This window comes from Buteo buteo, chromosome 1 (genome assembly GCF_964188355.1).
Source record: "Buteo buteo chromosome 1, bButBut1.hap1.1, whole genome shotgun sequence".
Classification (NCBI taxonomy): Eukaryota; Metazoa; Chordata; class Aves; order Accipitriformes; family Accipitridae; genus Buteo; species Buteo buteo.
The window spans coordinates 31578342-31594746 of record NC_134171.1 but is presented as its reverse complement, the minus strand read 5'-3'; the positions used below and the strand labels follow the sequence as shown (position 1 = coordinate 31594746).

At 38.9% G+C, this 16405-nt stretch overlaps 2 protein-coding genes across 6 annotated transcripts in view; one reads left to right on the top strand and one right to left on the bottom strand.

Moving 5' to 3' along the window:
* Positions 1-16405, top strand: part of PPAT (phosphoribosyl pyrophosphate amidotransferase) — a 54805-nt gene that overhangs the window by 8499 nt on the left and 29901 nt on the right. The gene's annotated exons all lie outside the window — the stretch shown is intronic.
* Positions 1-16405, bottom strand: part of PAICS (phosphoribosylaminoimidazole carboxylase and phosphoribosylaminoimidazolesuccinocarboxamide synthase) — a 43930-nt gene that overhangs the window by 18797 nt on the left and 8728 nt on the right. For 2 of the 5 annotated variants that reach the window (XM_075026367.1, XM_075026375.1), the window contains 9 exons: positions 14897-15334; positions 13798-13989; positions 13198-13287; positions 12386-12457; positions 8081-8167; positions 4688-4759; positions 3575-3976; positions 2066-2125; positions 782-972 (listed from right to left, as the gene is read on the bottom strand). In XM_075026367.1, coding sequence (XP_074882468.1) covers positions 782-972; positions 2066-2125; positions 3575-3976; positions 4688-4759; positions 8081-8167; positions 12386-12457; positions 13198-13287; positions 13798-13989; positions 14897-15334 — 1604 coding nt within the window. The remainder of the gene's footprint in view (positions 1-781; positions 973-2065; positions 2126-3574; positions 3977-4687; positions 4760-8080; positions 8168-12385; positions 12458-13197; positions 13288-13797; positions 13990-14896; positions 15335-16405) is intronic. The other 3 variants (XM_075026384.1, XM_075026395.1, XM_075026406.1) reach the window with 3 other exon arrangements.

Below are 16405 nucleotides of genomic sequence, written 5' to 3'. Positions count from 1 at the left end.
TTGCAGAGTAATAGTTACATTATGGCATGGCACTTGTCACTTTCCATGTCAGTGTTCCCTGCGCTGTTTCTATGTTTTCTGTACTTGATTTGGTTACTGGACAAGGCAGTCCCCTTGCCCAGTACAAAACAGGGACGAGAACCCATGCCTGCCCCTTCCAGGTGGGCATCAACTTTGCATACTTTCTTTCTGGCTCATTGAATTCTCCAGTTCATTGCTGCACAGCACCATACCTTTAGCAGGCAGATGGGGATGGTCCCCCAACTCCAGCATAGGCAGGTGGTGAGGCTAGGAGGAGGGTAAATGGTGGTAAAGAAATTAAGTATTGTGTTTTCCCCACCAGCCTTGCCTAACCAAAAAGAAGTTCTCTTATGGCTTAAACTGTTTGGTTAATTGCAGAGGACTAACTTGCTAGGAAGGTCATAGAGATGGTAACTGGAAATGATGGGATGACATTTTAAGTGTACATGTTTTCTTTGATCAATCAGAGTGTTATTTGCTTTCAATTAAGCCTGTTAACTGTGGCATGTAGGTGAGCCAAGGAATGTAGGCAGAGGTTATATCTTTTATTAGACTAGCTCACGTCACTGCTAAAAGCTCATAGTTAAGGATTATGATGGGAACTCATACCTTGGTTTAGTTTAAATGACTGAAGGTGAATATATTAAAGGGGAGCAAGCATGTACTCACATGGCTGACCTACACTCATAAATAAGTAATTTCTTAGTATCTGAGAGAATTTCTTTGCATGCTAATTTTGTAGAAAGTTCATTAAACCAACCTGTTGTATGGCTGATGGATCAGCATACAGCTGTGTTCTGTTGAGGTCTTGCATTTCTTCCTGCTTACAAAGCCTTTCTAACAGTAACTTTTTGCCTTCTGTTACTGTGTGTACTCTGTCTGTTAATAGTTTTTGGAAGTGGAGTATGGTGTTTTCAGAAGCACTTTTCTTAAGTGGAACAGGTGACACCTCTGTGGACAAAAGCAAAGTATGTAGTTAGAGTGCACAAGTCAATGAACTGCTGACACTGAAGTTTAGCTCATGCCAGATTTTCCTAATGCTGTCCTTCTGTTAAGCTCTTTTGGCAGGCATTGCCTGGTGTTGTGTAGGAGGTCATTGCATAATGGCGAGTGGGAATGAAGCAGAACTTGTAAAAATCATTCATATTTTAAACTGTCAGCTTTGCCTAGCTACTGCCTTCTGCAAGACATACTTATCTAATAGGCAATAAATGGAAGTATATTTAATTACATAGACTTAGTCCTATTAATATAGTTTATGATGGTGAACTGAGCAGGTTGAATTCAGAAATGTTGTGGTGTTTGGATCTGTTTGTGTTCATCTGTCTGTAGACAAGACATCATTTTAGTATTAAAAATATGGGTGGGCCTCCTAAAAACTATGTTTGTCATCCCTCATTGTTGGACTCTTTGATTATTTAGGGCCTGACAACTCTGCCAGAAGAAAAATAAGCTCCTGACCTTTCCTATAGCAGATTGCATGCTGCATATTTCTATCCCTCCCTTCGTTTTTCTCTTTCAGTGCTTCTATACCATATCTTCTCTTCAGAATAGCTGTCTTAACCTGCTTTCTCTTGTACAACATGTTAGACATTAAACGTTAGACACTACATGTTAGACATGATGTGTCTAAACATGTAACCTCTCTTCTCGTTTACTGACACATTATAATAGGAGGAAACCACAACCATGACTGTGATACTGTCCCTATTTTCCTCTGAGCAACACAGGTAATTAAGACATTTTCTTCTTTTTAAAATCTTTATCTTTTCCTTGCACTTGATTCTTATAAATCAAAGAAGTATTTCCTGATGTTTACCTCATACCAGGGATGAGGATTGAAACAAAGAAATTGCAGTTTTCTTTAGGCCGTCATTTTTATCAGGACTGTTCTTTTGCAGATTGTTGAGGGTGAGAGAAAAATGTTGGTTTGGAGCTTGGTGTTAAATTCTAGGATTTTTAACTGTTTGACTACTGGAAACCAGAATCTGGCATCCAATTCAACAGCAGTGTATAGATGTTTTAAAAAGTCAGGGGCTCTTACCATCATTCCATGTTTTTCTCTTGATACTCAAGGATCCTGTGTTTGCTGTAACATCTCCCACTGAAAATTAGAAGAGAAAAGCAAGTTGACTAAGTATTTTGTGGAGATTATCAAAGCGCAGTCAGTCACACACCAAAAAGATTTATATTACAAAAGCAAATGCATTGGGACAAGTGACCTGGAGCAATGAGAATCTTCTAGATAAGCTAGGTGCTGGGTTGGCACACAAAATCAGGGTGGAAACACATTAATGGGCAGATGCCTCAAACAGCTTAATAACTAAAGCTTCTTTTCTGAAAGGTTATTGTTTTACTCTCTCCGGCATCAGCATTCACAGCACAGATTATGCAGTCCTTTTCCAGCATGCTAAAATGTGAAACAGCCAGGTTGGCTGAAATATTCTTGGTGTTGACAAATTCCATTCATGGAGAGTGGAAATGAGCAGTAATACCTTCAGTTTCTGTATTTGGAAGAAAATGTCTGTCTTAAGAATATGATCAAGCAAAAGAATGAGGCAGATGAGAAGCAGTGGTGTCATCCCATCGTTGTGTGGATGTCATTCCAGCCTCAACTGATGGCACTACCGTATGGTGCCCTTGGAACACCACATTAGGGCTCTGATTCATGACTGAGGACAGCTGGCTTAAGGATGGCTCCAGTGGTTTCTGCTCAAGCTGTCCATCGGGCCTCTGCTGCAGAAATGGTTCAACTCCTCAACTAACATTTGCGATGTTGCAAATTATTATCTAACACATTGAGAAAAATCAGAATTAGTTCTGGTTTACCATAACTCACTGAGCTCTAAGCTGCAGTGGTTAAGTTGCTTCTGCAAAAGCATCTGATCCGCCTGGAGCAGGGGCAAGTGCCCCTGAAAGCTGGAGCAGCTGGCCAGTCATGAGAACCCTTACAGCAGACACAAGTTTAGCTGTGTGGTTCCTAGATCAGAGGTCTTTTGATACTAAAATAGAAGCAAGCTCTATTTAGAAAACTGATTCTGCTTTAGCAAAATTAATGTAATAATTATAAGTGCTCAAATAAACATCACTGCCCTGGATTTTTCTCTCTCTTGACTGTGGTGTGAATTGAATTAATGAAGTTTGCTTTTCCGGAGTCCTTGCACTTGGCTTGTTTGTCACAGATTTCCGCAGTTCTAAATAGTATGAGCTTGCAGCTCTCTATCCATAAGACTTTACATGCCTGCTAGATCACCTCTAAAACCTGCCATGTTTTTTAGCACCATTTCACTGTATTTCCCTTAAGCTTCCAAGAGCACAAAGATTCTCCAATAACACTTAACACTTCAGGTGCTTTCACTTTTTGTTAACGTTCCCACTTCTCAGCTCCTCCAAAGACCATTTTTGTCCACTGATTATTCCCTACGGGACCATGCAGATACAGGTTCTGCGGTTATTTTCCCTCCCCATTCTGGCCACGTATTTCACCCTTACAGCATGGCAACTTTTAAGTTTCATTTTAAGCACTTTATCTCATGACTGAAGTTTTTAGTACCTGATAGGAGACTTGAACTTTCACATCCCCAGCTCGAGGGACCCAGAGGCTGCCTTCTTAAGATAGAGTCAACTTCATCATAAAATCTCATTTTTCTCTTGGGATTACCAAGATGCTCATTTTCCTTCTGCAGTGCGCGGTATTCATATTTTAGGTTCTTGTACTTTGTGCGACATTGTTTCCAGTCTCTGTCTATACCACGTTTCATTAACCTTCTGGCAATTTCCTCGAATATCTCTTTATTTCTCGTGGCCCCTTCAAGCATTTGTTGTATCTTTTCATCTGACCATATGTTTATCAGAGCTCTGACTTCATTATCACTCCAGTGTTTTCCTGCTCCAGTATCATTAACTGTAATAACTTTAAAGTGATTTTGTGCTTCTTCCAAGGGAATGTGATTGTCTGAAAATATGAATGAAACAACAACTAAGTATTGCTGAATATACATACATTAAAGTGTAATTGTAGCTAATGATTTGGTAACAAGCTGAAGGATTAATTAACATTTATAATAATATGTTGTTATGAAAATCTTTACAGTGTTAATATCCATACATGATTACATTTCTCTTAAGTATGCAAAATATGTAGCAAGTGAAATCTCTTGTTTCTCCAAGGCATCTAAAATTCCACATTTTGTGAGTGTAATTTTGTTGCTGTTGTTGTCAAATTAAAGACAGATGTATCCAAGTGCTACATGCAGGAAAGCAATAGGCCTTAAGCTTAAAAAGCAACAAGATATCAGCATTGTTAAGAAAATGGCTTTCCAGTATGGTTTCAAATTAGAATGGCAGCAAAGTATAATGCAAATGAAAATGCTACTGGGGATTCAATAGAAGAAAAAAAATCTTACCTACATATTCAGAAGTAGGCAGATACTGCTCATCAGGTAAGTATAGAATGCAAAGCTGAACTACAGCATTAATGCAAGTTTTGCTCATGACAGGGAATAGAGCTATGAAACTAATTTTTAAGTTTAGTGATAAAGCTAGACTGGAGTCAGAAGTAGAAAAGTAGAGCTGTGTTTGCAGTAGAGATCTGGTTGCTCCAGCTTTGGTACTGAAATTGCAATGCATTTTGTTTCAGAATAAATGCATGGAAATTAATATTCACCTGTCCCGACCATCCGTTTTGCTACTGGCGTACAAGATCTGTCTTCTGAGGTAGTGCTTATAGAATCATCATCTATAGAAACACACAGTTTTAAATAAAATAGTTTTGGACTTAGACAAATAAATAGCTAATATTATTGTCATCCTCTGCAGGTAACGCCTATCTTGAACTAAAAAAGCCCTAACCCATTAGTCTAACCCATTAGTTATAACAAGTGTTCTGCCACATGCCTCCCTACATCAAATTATTTATTGGCATTTCTCATAAGCCTTATCTTTCTTTCTGCCCCTGCATTCCCCAAAAGGTAGCTGTGGATGCCACACAGATTTAAAATACTTGATTAAACACATAGGCATACGTGGATGGTTTGTATCTCACATATAACTTGATTTGCATAATATGTTTGTACACATTGAGTAGCACAGGTGTGCTACAGGTGTGCTACAGTTATTTTCCTAGGCGATGTGAGTAGGGCAGGCCTGGTGAGGCTTTGGTGCCATTTGTAAGGGCATTTGTGAGGTCTGCAGATTCACTCGTGCCTAACAGGGTTTGGACTGCAGCCTTTCCCTTTGCTGGGGTCATGCATGCTCCCCCGCTGCTGTCATGAAATGAGCAGGAACTTGGGCCCTAGAAGACCACTGCTGTGCACGTGATTTGGATGCAGTGAGGAGGAGCGAGAGGCACAGGCACCTGCTGGCAGACCTGCATGCAGGGTGATTTTGCATAAGCTGCATTTCATACTGCTGATGGGGCTTTTCTCAGATCTTTGCGAGTTTCCCTGGTACAGCAGAAAGAAACTGCAGAGAGACCTTTGTTCCTTATTCCTACTTGTTCTCCTCTATTCAGGACTCATTTCTACTACACAAAAAAAAAGTGGTTTAGAGTCCCTTGTAGTAAGCTGCCATGGTGGGTTTCACAGCTGGGCTTTGAGGCGTGCCTTTCCCTGATTCTGGGAGGGATGTTAGGCTTTGTGGGGAAGGTTGCATACTTTTGCCTTCCTTTAGGAGACAGCCATGTTTATTTACTTTGGGGTGAAAGGCTAGTCTCTGATACAGAGCTTTTGTGATGGAGATAACATAAGCAGAAGAAAAATTGGAAGACAAACAATTCATTAATGCTTTCGTGGAAATCTTTAGCCTCAGCTTAAATTGCACTTTATGTAGGGATGGCTCTATCCAAAACTATTCTATGTGGCTTAAATGACAAAACAGGGAAGACAGAAGAACTATTTTTTATTCTACCAGCATCTGAGTTCTCTTCAAAATTCCATTATATTATTTTTCTGCATGTCTACATGCCAAGGGTTTTTCCCTCTGCAGAGATGAGGCTATAATAGCTTTGCACTCTTTCACAGCATAAAAACTATTCCCTTCAAAAGTAAAATTCAGGAGCCCTCAGAATTCCTGAAATCATTTATGGACATCAAAACCCAGTGCTCCTGACTCTGAGCTCATTTCCTCATGCTTCGACTTCTCTGAGGCTGAAAGTTCACTTCTGTGTGGAATTACTTTTTGGGTTGGGAGGGAGAGAAAGATTAGTTCTCATTGTTTTGGTAGGGGATGTCATAGACCAATTATCTTCAATACAGTTTTCAGTAAAGGGTAGAAGTAAATATTCCTCGTATGTTTTGAAAAAGTGAGTACCTGGTTTAGATTCTTTTAGAAGTAAGAGATTGTTGGTAAATAAGCAGGTTCATCCGATCTGCTTTCAGTAATGGTACTTGCTAACATATGCACAGAGTAGTACTTGGAATTTATATTTGCTTTATATATAACTTGCTTTCTCTTAAGTGATTTAGCAAATACTTGTTTTTCATAAGCCATATGCAGGAATAAATTTTATACCTATGGAAAACTTAGAATCAGAAATTATACTCTCATAAGCATGTGTGTGTGATTTACTTGATACTAGAAAAAAAGTGTTTTTTCATAAATCGGGTACCCCATAACTCTTAGGAAAATTCTTGCATCTTCCTTTAACACTTGCAGCTATTGGAAATACAGCCTTGGGCCAAAATGGAGCAGTAGGTCTACTCCTGGTCTCTTAAAGTTTTTTGTTTTTTTTTAAACTATGACCAAAAACCCCCATGGCTTTCATTTATGTGCTCATTTTCTCAGCCATACTGGCTCTCTAATCTCTTTCTGACTTTAGCAATGGCACTTGTGTACTGCTGACTTGTGTGATTACTATCCTCAATTGGCTATTATATGACAGCAACAGGGAATTTGTGTGTGTGTAAGGCAGTCAGTTGATTTGCATGACATTTTATTCTGTGTCATTTTTTATGAACTCTTCTCTTTGCATCAGTGTGACCTCACTATGTCTCTGAACTTTCAGGGACACAGCTTTACTTTATCCTCAATGTAACTTCTGTTTCTGTGTGTCATTGCTGCGATGGCATTGCTCTGATGTTGTCCTCAGTGTCATACTCGTTACAGTTGTCATTCATAATCAAGATCAGCCTATGCAAACAGTTGTAAAAGCTGTGTTGGATAGGGTGTCTCAACACCCATACTCCAGATAACATAACTAACTGCTGAGAAGGAAGCTCTCACCTGGATCACAGAAATACTGATGCATACAATAGAAATATTCTTATGGTAGAAACTTTCAGTGTAAAAGGCCAAAGAATTGTCATTCACAGAATCATTATAATGGAATTTTTTATTCTTTCCATTAATTTCTGGGTACGGACAGCACTACCGTAAAGTATATTTTGATCCAGGATGTCAGGTCAATAGATTTCAATGTCATTGTTTTTTCCTCTGATGCCTTTTTTCATGACCTTCCATGGTTTCTATGCTCATTTATTCCAGAAGATTAATATCCCTACTGTATTCTAATGTTAAATTTTAACATTCTTAATAAATCATATCTTCTCCTGAGTACTTGTCATTGAATGTATGACTTCTATATATTGCTGAGGCTCTGATTTCAGTTTTACTTGTAAAATAATTCAGAATATTTATGGCAATTGTTTGATAGTGAATAATCTGAAATTAAATGCACTGTCATGAAGTAGTTTGAAAAGACAGACAAGGTATGAAATGTTCAGTGTTTCTGAGACAACTATTTAGCTCTCCAATTTATCCTCTCTAGCAACCGTGTATGAAGAAGTACGGTATTTATGTCACAATCAAATACAGACTTATCACATCCAGCATAATAAAGAGTATAATGTCTGGGAAAATAAGATCTTGTTATTAATTGGGGGAAGCAGTAATAAGTGTTTACACATTTTTGCACTGTGCAAACAAACAAAAACCACATTTTATCATAACCTAGAAGTAGAATGATGTAACATGCGGGAATAACATATGAACCTTAGAAATCTGCAGTTCCCAGTAAAGTAGCATGTGCTGTTAAAACTATCAAGACACAGTCTTGACCTACCTATGTCAATCGTCTCCTTCTTTATTTGTGTAGCTTCCAGAGCTGCCGGGGTGGAGTTAGCAATGTCCCCCTCATCTTCAGGGATTTCTGTAAAAAAATTTACAGAGTTCTTATTAACTAAACAGGTCTTGAGTTATGTCTCGAGAATCACCAACTTCAGAATGCCATTAATGATTACTATTGTTAAAGATTTAGTCTCTTGATATGTTAAAGCTGCCATTTCTCTGCAGTAGTGGGCTTGGGAGCAGCGTGTATGCACTTATATATTAAAATAAATCCAGAACACCACGTAACAGCTGCATAATATGTTTACGGATTAAATGTGCAAACTCTTAAGTTATTTAAACCTGGATCACAATTTGTAGAATGGTTCACTGATCATAGTTGTAAGATATGTAGTAGCTGGTGAACCCCTACGCAGCGGAACAGGCAAGACAGTGGCTTTCATAAGGGGTGCTTCAATAAGTACTAAAATGACTGAAAGACTCCCAAGTGACTGATGCCAAGAGTCACTGAATTAGCCCCAAAAGGGGCACGGGTCGGTCCTGGCATTGCATCAGGGTGCTCTGCCTGGACGATTGATCTGCAAGGCTGCCTGCCTGCGTGACCAAGACAAAGTCCTAAATGCCTGTCCTGAGAGCATCCCCCGGGCTGCAGCTTGCGAGGGGTTTACATCACACAGCCGGGGCTCCGGGCAGGGTGACAGAGGTGTCCCTGGGCTCCCCTCCACGGGGAGGAGATCTCCCCTCCCCTGCCATTGGCCCTCTGGTGTTGAAGGGAGACCTCCGCCCCTCCGACCGGACCGAGGGCAGGGATGGACAGGCAGGCGGATGATGCAAGTGGTCTTTCCCATCCTCCTCGTTTCCAGGGGAGGACACTGCTGTACAGAGATTGAATGGTGAAGGCCACACCGCCGATCGATGACTGCAGTTTCTGGCTCCCAGCCTGTTCTCAGTCCATTCAAGAATATTGCCCCTAAACATTGAGCAATAAAGCATAATCTAGAGCCATTTGATTAAAAATTACCCCCCAAATCAATACGGCCTTGTGTGCATCAGATGTTCTTTACGATGTGACCAGCATCATGCGCCTTTTAATTTTTTTTTCTTAGCGAGCCATGAAAGTGTCTAGGGAGCCTGGCTTTTTTTTCTAAGCCGCCGTTCAGAGGTTTTGGAAGGCAGGCATGAGGAGAGCAAGGCTGAGCCAAACAGAACAAACCGTCGACAGTTTCTGGCATGGATAAAACACGGTGGCTCCATCTGCATTGTTTAGTGAAGCTATAGACAGCTGCCAGCAAATATGCTTAATCTCTACTTTGTTTTTGAAGCATTGCTCACAAGGCCACCAGAGCAATGCTGTCACAGTCTTTCCTTTTACCCGCTCAGACTGATACAAGCTCTGTTCTCTTCTGGCACTCTGTCACTATCACTCTTTATCCTGTTTTCTGGCTCAGGAGGCAAGATTAGTAATTTGACTCCTAATCCTTACTCTCATGTGTGTCTTGTAGAGTATAAAACGGGAGCGGGAAATGTCAAAGCTAGGGAAAAATTTCAGTGTGTGGCCTATGTTTACTTCCCAACAGCTTGCAAAGTTGCTGCCATCTCTGTCATGCAGATCTATGAGACTGGATACAGACAATTTGGATGCACTGTTAGGAGTTTGTGTCTGCAGGCCAAGTATGCCTTGGGCTAAGCCAATGAATAATCAAGAACTTCCAGGTTTGCACTTCTCTGAAACACTCTACTTCATGCCAGCCTGCGGCACATGTATTAAAACATTTTCTTTTGACTTTATATCTGTATATCATTTTAAAATTCCAAGCACACAGCAGCAAGTGTTCAAGCCAACATAAGTGCCTGAGTATGTACCAACTTAAGATTTTAGCTTTAAACAACAGATTTTTAAAAAGTCCTTGCTTATGAACATATTTTGGCAGTGTCATGACTTATTCCAAATTTGTTCTGAAAGGGACATATAGTAAAGTATGTGGGGCACCAAAAATCCTAAAAAATAATAACAAGAAAAGTAATTTGTTTGAAGCAAAACACTTGCTGTAGGTATTTTTTAAGAACATCAGGCTACTGGCATTCCTTAGAATCTTGTTTTCATCTCCACTGTTGTTCCCTGGCACTTCAGATTTAATCAAACACCTATACACAGTCTGTGGTTGTACTGGAGAGTCTGACACATGCGGAATGTACATGAGCGTGGAGTTTGAATTGACTGACTACTGCCTGTGCAAACTGAAGCAATTGGCTCTTCTGAATAGATTTCTGGAATTAACTGCCCTCAAAAGTGATCCCATAAAATAGAAGACATCACTCAAAATGACTAAATAAGGTTTTATTTCCAGATTGATTTAATGTGGGTATCTTTTACCAGAAAAGAGAAAAAATTACAGTGGGGCCAGCCTTTCCTAGGCTGCTTTTACTAAAAACTAAATGGGTTTGTGATTGCTGTGATACTCTTGCACCCTCTGGTGGCCTGTCTGTTGGGAAAGCCACTCCAGGGCAGTGCTGCCAGAGAAATTTTAGTAAACTCTTACAGTCTGTAGAAGAACATGTAAGGATTTATTTACCTCCACCTTTTCCTTGTCAGGTGGGCATTTGCTGCTCTTTGAGAGGAGAAAAACAATACCATGAAACAACAAATAACTAGGTATTTTCCTGAAACTGGTGTATTTGTCTTTTGACTAATACCATCTTAATTTTTTCCTTACTAGAGTACGGCAAAGCTGATTGGACTGTTTATAAAGACTGGCAGTGGTGGCGATGTTACTGTGGCTAATAACTCGTGAGCAGCACGTGCACTTCTGAGGCAGCTTGTGCACCTCTGTGCATTTACACAGCTGCAGTTGCCAGAAAACAGATGTCTGCCCAGGCTAGCTAGTATATATCGAGGCAAGTGTATGTATAACTCTGACTGCAGAGTACATTAACTCCATGTACTAATTAGGAAGATGCCCTGATACAAGGTTAACAGAATTTCTAAATTCTTATTTGTGTCAAATTGGGGTTTTTTACCAATTTTTTTAAAGGCATATGAGTATATATTAATTACAATTACATGCTTGTTGAGAAACAGTTTTCTACAAAAGTTCTGTTGAATATGGAGTAGTCCTTAAGAAGTCACATCCTAAAGGCTATCGATTGTCAGACATCTACTGATATCAAAGAACCAATGTGACGTATCACTGCCCGATTGCCTTTTTCGCTATTTATCAGCAAGTAAATTTACAAATACAGAGGTATATAAAATCTCTTTACTTACCAGTTTCTCACTTTAAATTTATTTGAACTGTCTAGGAAAGGCATGTACCACAATTAGAGAATAAAGGATTTCCTTGATATTGTAACTTAAAAAGCACGCATCTTTTCTCTGCTTTATGTAATAACTAATGTGACCATTAATAACATTAAAGTCTAGGTGTTTTTTACCACCTGTGATAAAATTATTTGAGTCTGTATTCTTCATTTGGGAATGAGGAAAAGAATTTCGGAAACAGAAACTGCATCTCTTCATGATGAGTTGCTGTGGTTTTGCCTTATTTTCCCCACAGAAGTTTGAACAGTAGTCTTTAGAGTGGATAGGCTGAGCCAGAAACACTTCTGAACCACTTGCTATTTTAATCTTCCCCACAAAATCAGATTGCAATTACAGTTACGCAGAAACAAACAAAATAGGCAGTTAAAATACATATATTTGAGAAGGGAAATGGTAACTAAGGTAAGCTATAGATGTCTTAACACCTACACTTATCCCAAAGGCACGTTAAAGTGTCAGAAATGAGTATTCAGAACTTTACTAGAAGTATTCAGTTAACTTTATCTTAAATAACTCGTTTGGAAGATTGCAGTCCAAAAAGCTACAATATTATGTAGCTGCAGGCAGTTGAAAACTGTGTCAGATGACAGTTTAGTGGCACTGCTGAATCTATGTATTATTACCATGTCTTACTACTGTTCACGTGTATGTAGTAATTTTACTTGTTGATGGGGAGAAATGGAATTTGATGCATTTTACAAGTAGTCTTAAGTGGATCCTACAAAGTACTGTTTATGATTTCTTATATATTTTGTCTCTCTCAAAATGAGGTCCCTATAGGCAATGCACTTTTCGTAACAACCTATTTTTCTACAATGAATGCCTCAAGTGCCCGTGGTTATTTGGTAAAAGGCCAGTTATATATTTCTTTGTAAGTAAATTTAAATTAATAAATGTAATTGTTCTTAAATAGTAAAACAAAAATACTACTGTCCGGTATAGCTCAAACTACCTCTCATGATCAACCACGTCTTTACTTACTTGTCATAGCTGTTTCTTTCGTTATATGCAGAGCTGCCCGATTCTCTGGAGTAGTATTTACAGTAACATCATCTGTCAGAAGATTTTTAATTTGACATTAAAATCTTTCAAGTTCAAGTTAGACCATTTTAAATTCTGTAAGACTACTCCTTAATGCCTAATTTAGACCATATTCTGCCTCATGCTACTGAAAGAGATCATGAGGTCCTGTTGTGGAGAGTCAAGTCTGTCAGTCTTCGAGACTTTCATGTGTCTCTAGCTGAACGTTAAACTCCCGCTTCCCCTGAAAGTTATGCTTTCAGATGTAAGCCATAATATTTCTTTGTAAAGAGCATATGCCTTCATATTCAGTGCTAGTAGTGATACTCTTAAATGAAGTTTTCATCCCCTGACATGAGCATTTACACATTTATATTAAATACCAATCACATTATATTGTGAAAAAGTGAATGCCGTATTAGTTCATGCACAGGAGACTGAACAATTCTAATCCTTGGGAAGACATAGTTTAAGTAAAAGTAAATGCAGTAATACATTGCACTCAACTTGCTTAAACCAATAGTTTCTTCTTCTTGACATCTTGTGTCATGAATCTTTGATAGACTATTTTTATCAAATTCAACAGAGCACTGTAGATGTGCATATATGCCTGTATTGAAAGTATGGTTATCACTATGATGTTATCTTCTGCTTATAAATTTTTTAGGCCTCTTCATTTTCTAACCATAATTACAATGTGGGCTTATTTTAGAAATCCATCTTAATTTAGTAAATTTAGGGATTTATATAAAATAGAAGACTTTTCAGTTTACCTGAGTCAGAAACTTTCTTTATATCTGCAACCTGTAGGTCTTCTGACATATTACTAACAGAGTCCTCTTCACCTGTGTCTCCAGGCATTTCTGTGTAAATAATGCTATGTTAATTAGGGCACCACATTTGTGTACTACATAAGAACAGCTGTGCTGTGTCAAATCAAAAGATCTGTCCAACCTAGGATGCTCTTTATGCCAGCAGACAGTAGTAGATGCATTAGCAAAAAGCCTAGAAACGGCAACTGAAGAGTGAATCTTCCCCCAAAATGTTCTTGTAGTTTTCAGCCAGACACTGTGTTATATTTTTCTTGACTTCTTCCATTATTTTACTAACTTCTAGTCTTACATTTGGCCACTGTAATATCACACTGTCGTGGTTTAACCCCAGCCAGCAACTAAGCACCACGCAGCCGCTCACTCACTCCCCCCCACACCCAGTGGGATGGGGGAGGGAATCCGGAAAAGAAGTAAAACTCGTGGGTTGAGATAAGAACGGTTTAATAGAACAGAAAAGAATAAACTAATAATGATAATGGTAACACTAATAAAATGACAATAATAAAAGGATTGGAATATATGCACAATGCAATTGCTCACCACTCGCCGATCGATGCCCCGTTAGTCCCGAAGTGGCAATCCCCCCGCCTCCACTCCCCGCAGTTCCTATACTAGACGTGACGTCCCATGGTATGGAATACCTCGTTGGCCACTTTGGGTCAGCTGCCTTGGCTGTGTCCCCTCCCAACTTCTTGTGCCCCTCCAGCCTTTCTGCTGGCTGGGCATCACAAGCTGAAAAATCCTTGACTTTAGACTAAACACTACTTAGCAACAACTGAAAACATCAGTGTTATCAACATTCTTCTCATACCTAACTCAAAAACATAGCACTGTACCAGCTACTAGAAGGACAACTCTATCTCAGCTGAAACCAGGACACAAGCCCTGTGCAAGAGTCTTACTGTGTAATAGTGAGTTTTATGTTTAATTCTGTTCTTAAACAACAGGCATGTTTCTGGTTGTACATACAATAAAAATGTTTTAACTCCTGGGTAGTGTAGGTTCATCAGTCTACTCTAATTCTGCATTAATCCATCTATTACCAAGTTATTCATCAATAACCACACAAAAATAAAGGCAAGCTCTGCCAGCATTCTTGGTGCTATTCCTTTTGCTATTTTCACAATAGTTATCCCACTAGTTCAGGAGTCTTGCTCCAAAGGCCAATAAAACTGGGTTACTGGGGACCATAAGAGAAAGGCAGTTTAAATGGTAATTTTTTAACCAATGTCTAAAGTTACAGACTTTTGCTCAATGTTTTCATTTTTCTGGTAACACAGTCTGACCATCTCTCTGATCCAATTTTTTATCTAAGCTGAAAACAGTCTCTTCTGCCATGATTTTTACTGGAATGGTCTCTCTGTATCACTTGTATCTTATCTTACGTCCTCATCATTTTTCCCTCCTTTTGTTTCTCAGTTCTATTAAAAAAAGCTTGGGGTGATCACTCAGTCTGAAAGATTACCTTATAATGTAAGACAAAACTACTAGACAAAACAGTAAATGTCCATTCAGTGGTTTTTTCCCCCCAGCAAATCAGTTAATCTAGCTGGCTGCTTTTTGGGGGGTTCTTTTAAGGTCTCTCTAGTGCTGGGAAACTAAAAGTTTTAAATGATAGATGGGTAGCTGAAGTACTTACCTATGGAGTCCTTTTCTGATTTTGCTTCTGTCCATTCTGGAGGCCTCTCACTTTCATCATTATCTGATTTACTTCCTTGTTCCATGGTGCTGTGCCCCAGAATAGCATCCAGTTCATTAAAAAATTTCATACTTTTACTTGTACTCCCTGAGTCTTGGGCACCTTTTACACTCTTGTATTCATGTTTCAAATTTTTATATTTTGTCCTGCACTGCTTCCAGTCCCTGTCAATTCCAAACTTTTGAAGTCTAGCAGCAACCTGTTCAAATATTCTTTTATTTCTCACTGTGCCCTCCAGTTGTTGCTGGATATTTTTGTCTGACCATATGCGTATCAAAGCTCTGACTTCATTAACAGTCCAGTGTTTTCCTCCTTCATTTGCTACTGTTGGAATAAAAGCCGGTGTTTTGGAAGCCTCTATTGCTGACGTTGGATTACCTGCATCGTGTGGGGTAGGGGAGAGACACAGATACGGGTTACCTGCATTGGGTTGTTGGGGTCGGGAAAGGACAGAGAGAATGAGAATGAAGTATGCTGTTTCCTCACGGCTTGTCTCTCCAGAGAAAGATGGAGCAGAAGTGACATTAAAATCAAACTACTGGTTATTAATTTGTCAGCATTTTTGTTAATTCTGACATCATTTTTGCCTTCTCTTGAAAACCAATATTAAGATAGCGCATGTACAGTTAATTAATCTAAGAAGAACATTTCTTTCTTCTGTGCCCTAATACGCTGAACTTTTACTTGTAACACCTTTGAGAATAACCAATGAGCTGTTTTGTTGTTCAGACATTAGCGAGGAGAAAAGTGCTGTTTGGAAGATACCAAGTGCTGTATTAGCACAATAATAAATTGGGCCCGGAGTCACTGACACTAGCATCAAGACTTAACTTTTTGCATTCATGCCATACTTTTGGTTTTACACACATACAGAGATTTGAACTGGGTAAGGATCTGAAGAATCTGATCCTTAACTCTTAACAAAGCATGCTGGGAGCTGAGGAATGGAGACTTTTTTTTGCCTTCAGTCACACAAGAACATTTGTGTGAAAACAAACCCAGTTCTCATGGTATAGAACCTCCACCTTTCTCAGTGCAGGTCAATCAAAAATATTGGGGTTTTTTTAGTAAAATTAAAGTTTGAGTTATCTTACTCTGCAGAATTAATATATTTTTTAATTTTCTCCACTCTTCAACTTTATTTTTTAGTATTAGGAGGTAAAGGATGCCATGCAATTGCTTAAAACACTGAAATATGTTCTCTTGCAGTTTTTTAAAGTTTCCTTGTTTCTAATTATGAATTTGCTTTAAGACTTCATTTTGATTATCAAATTAGTTTGGAAAGTGGTTTCTCATGCATTTTGTAAATCTTTGCAAAAATAACTAAATCAAAAAAAACCAAAAACAATTCCAGTGCTTCATCAAAGACAGCAAACATGAAAGTGCACAGTAACCGACAGTTTTTTGCAATCATACTGAAGTGATAAATGCCTTTGCCAGTGTCTTATT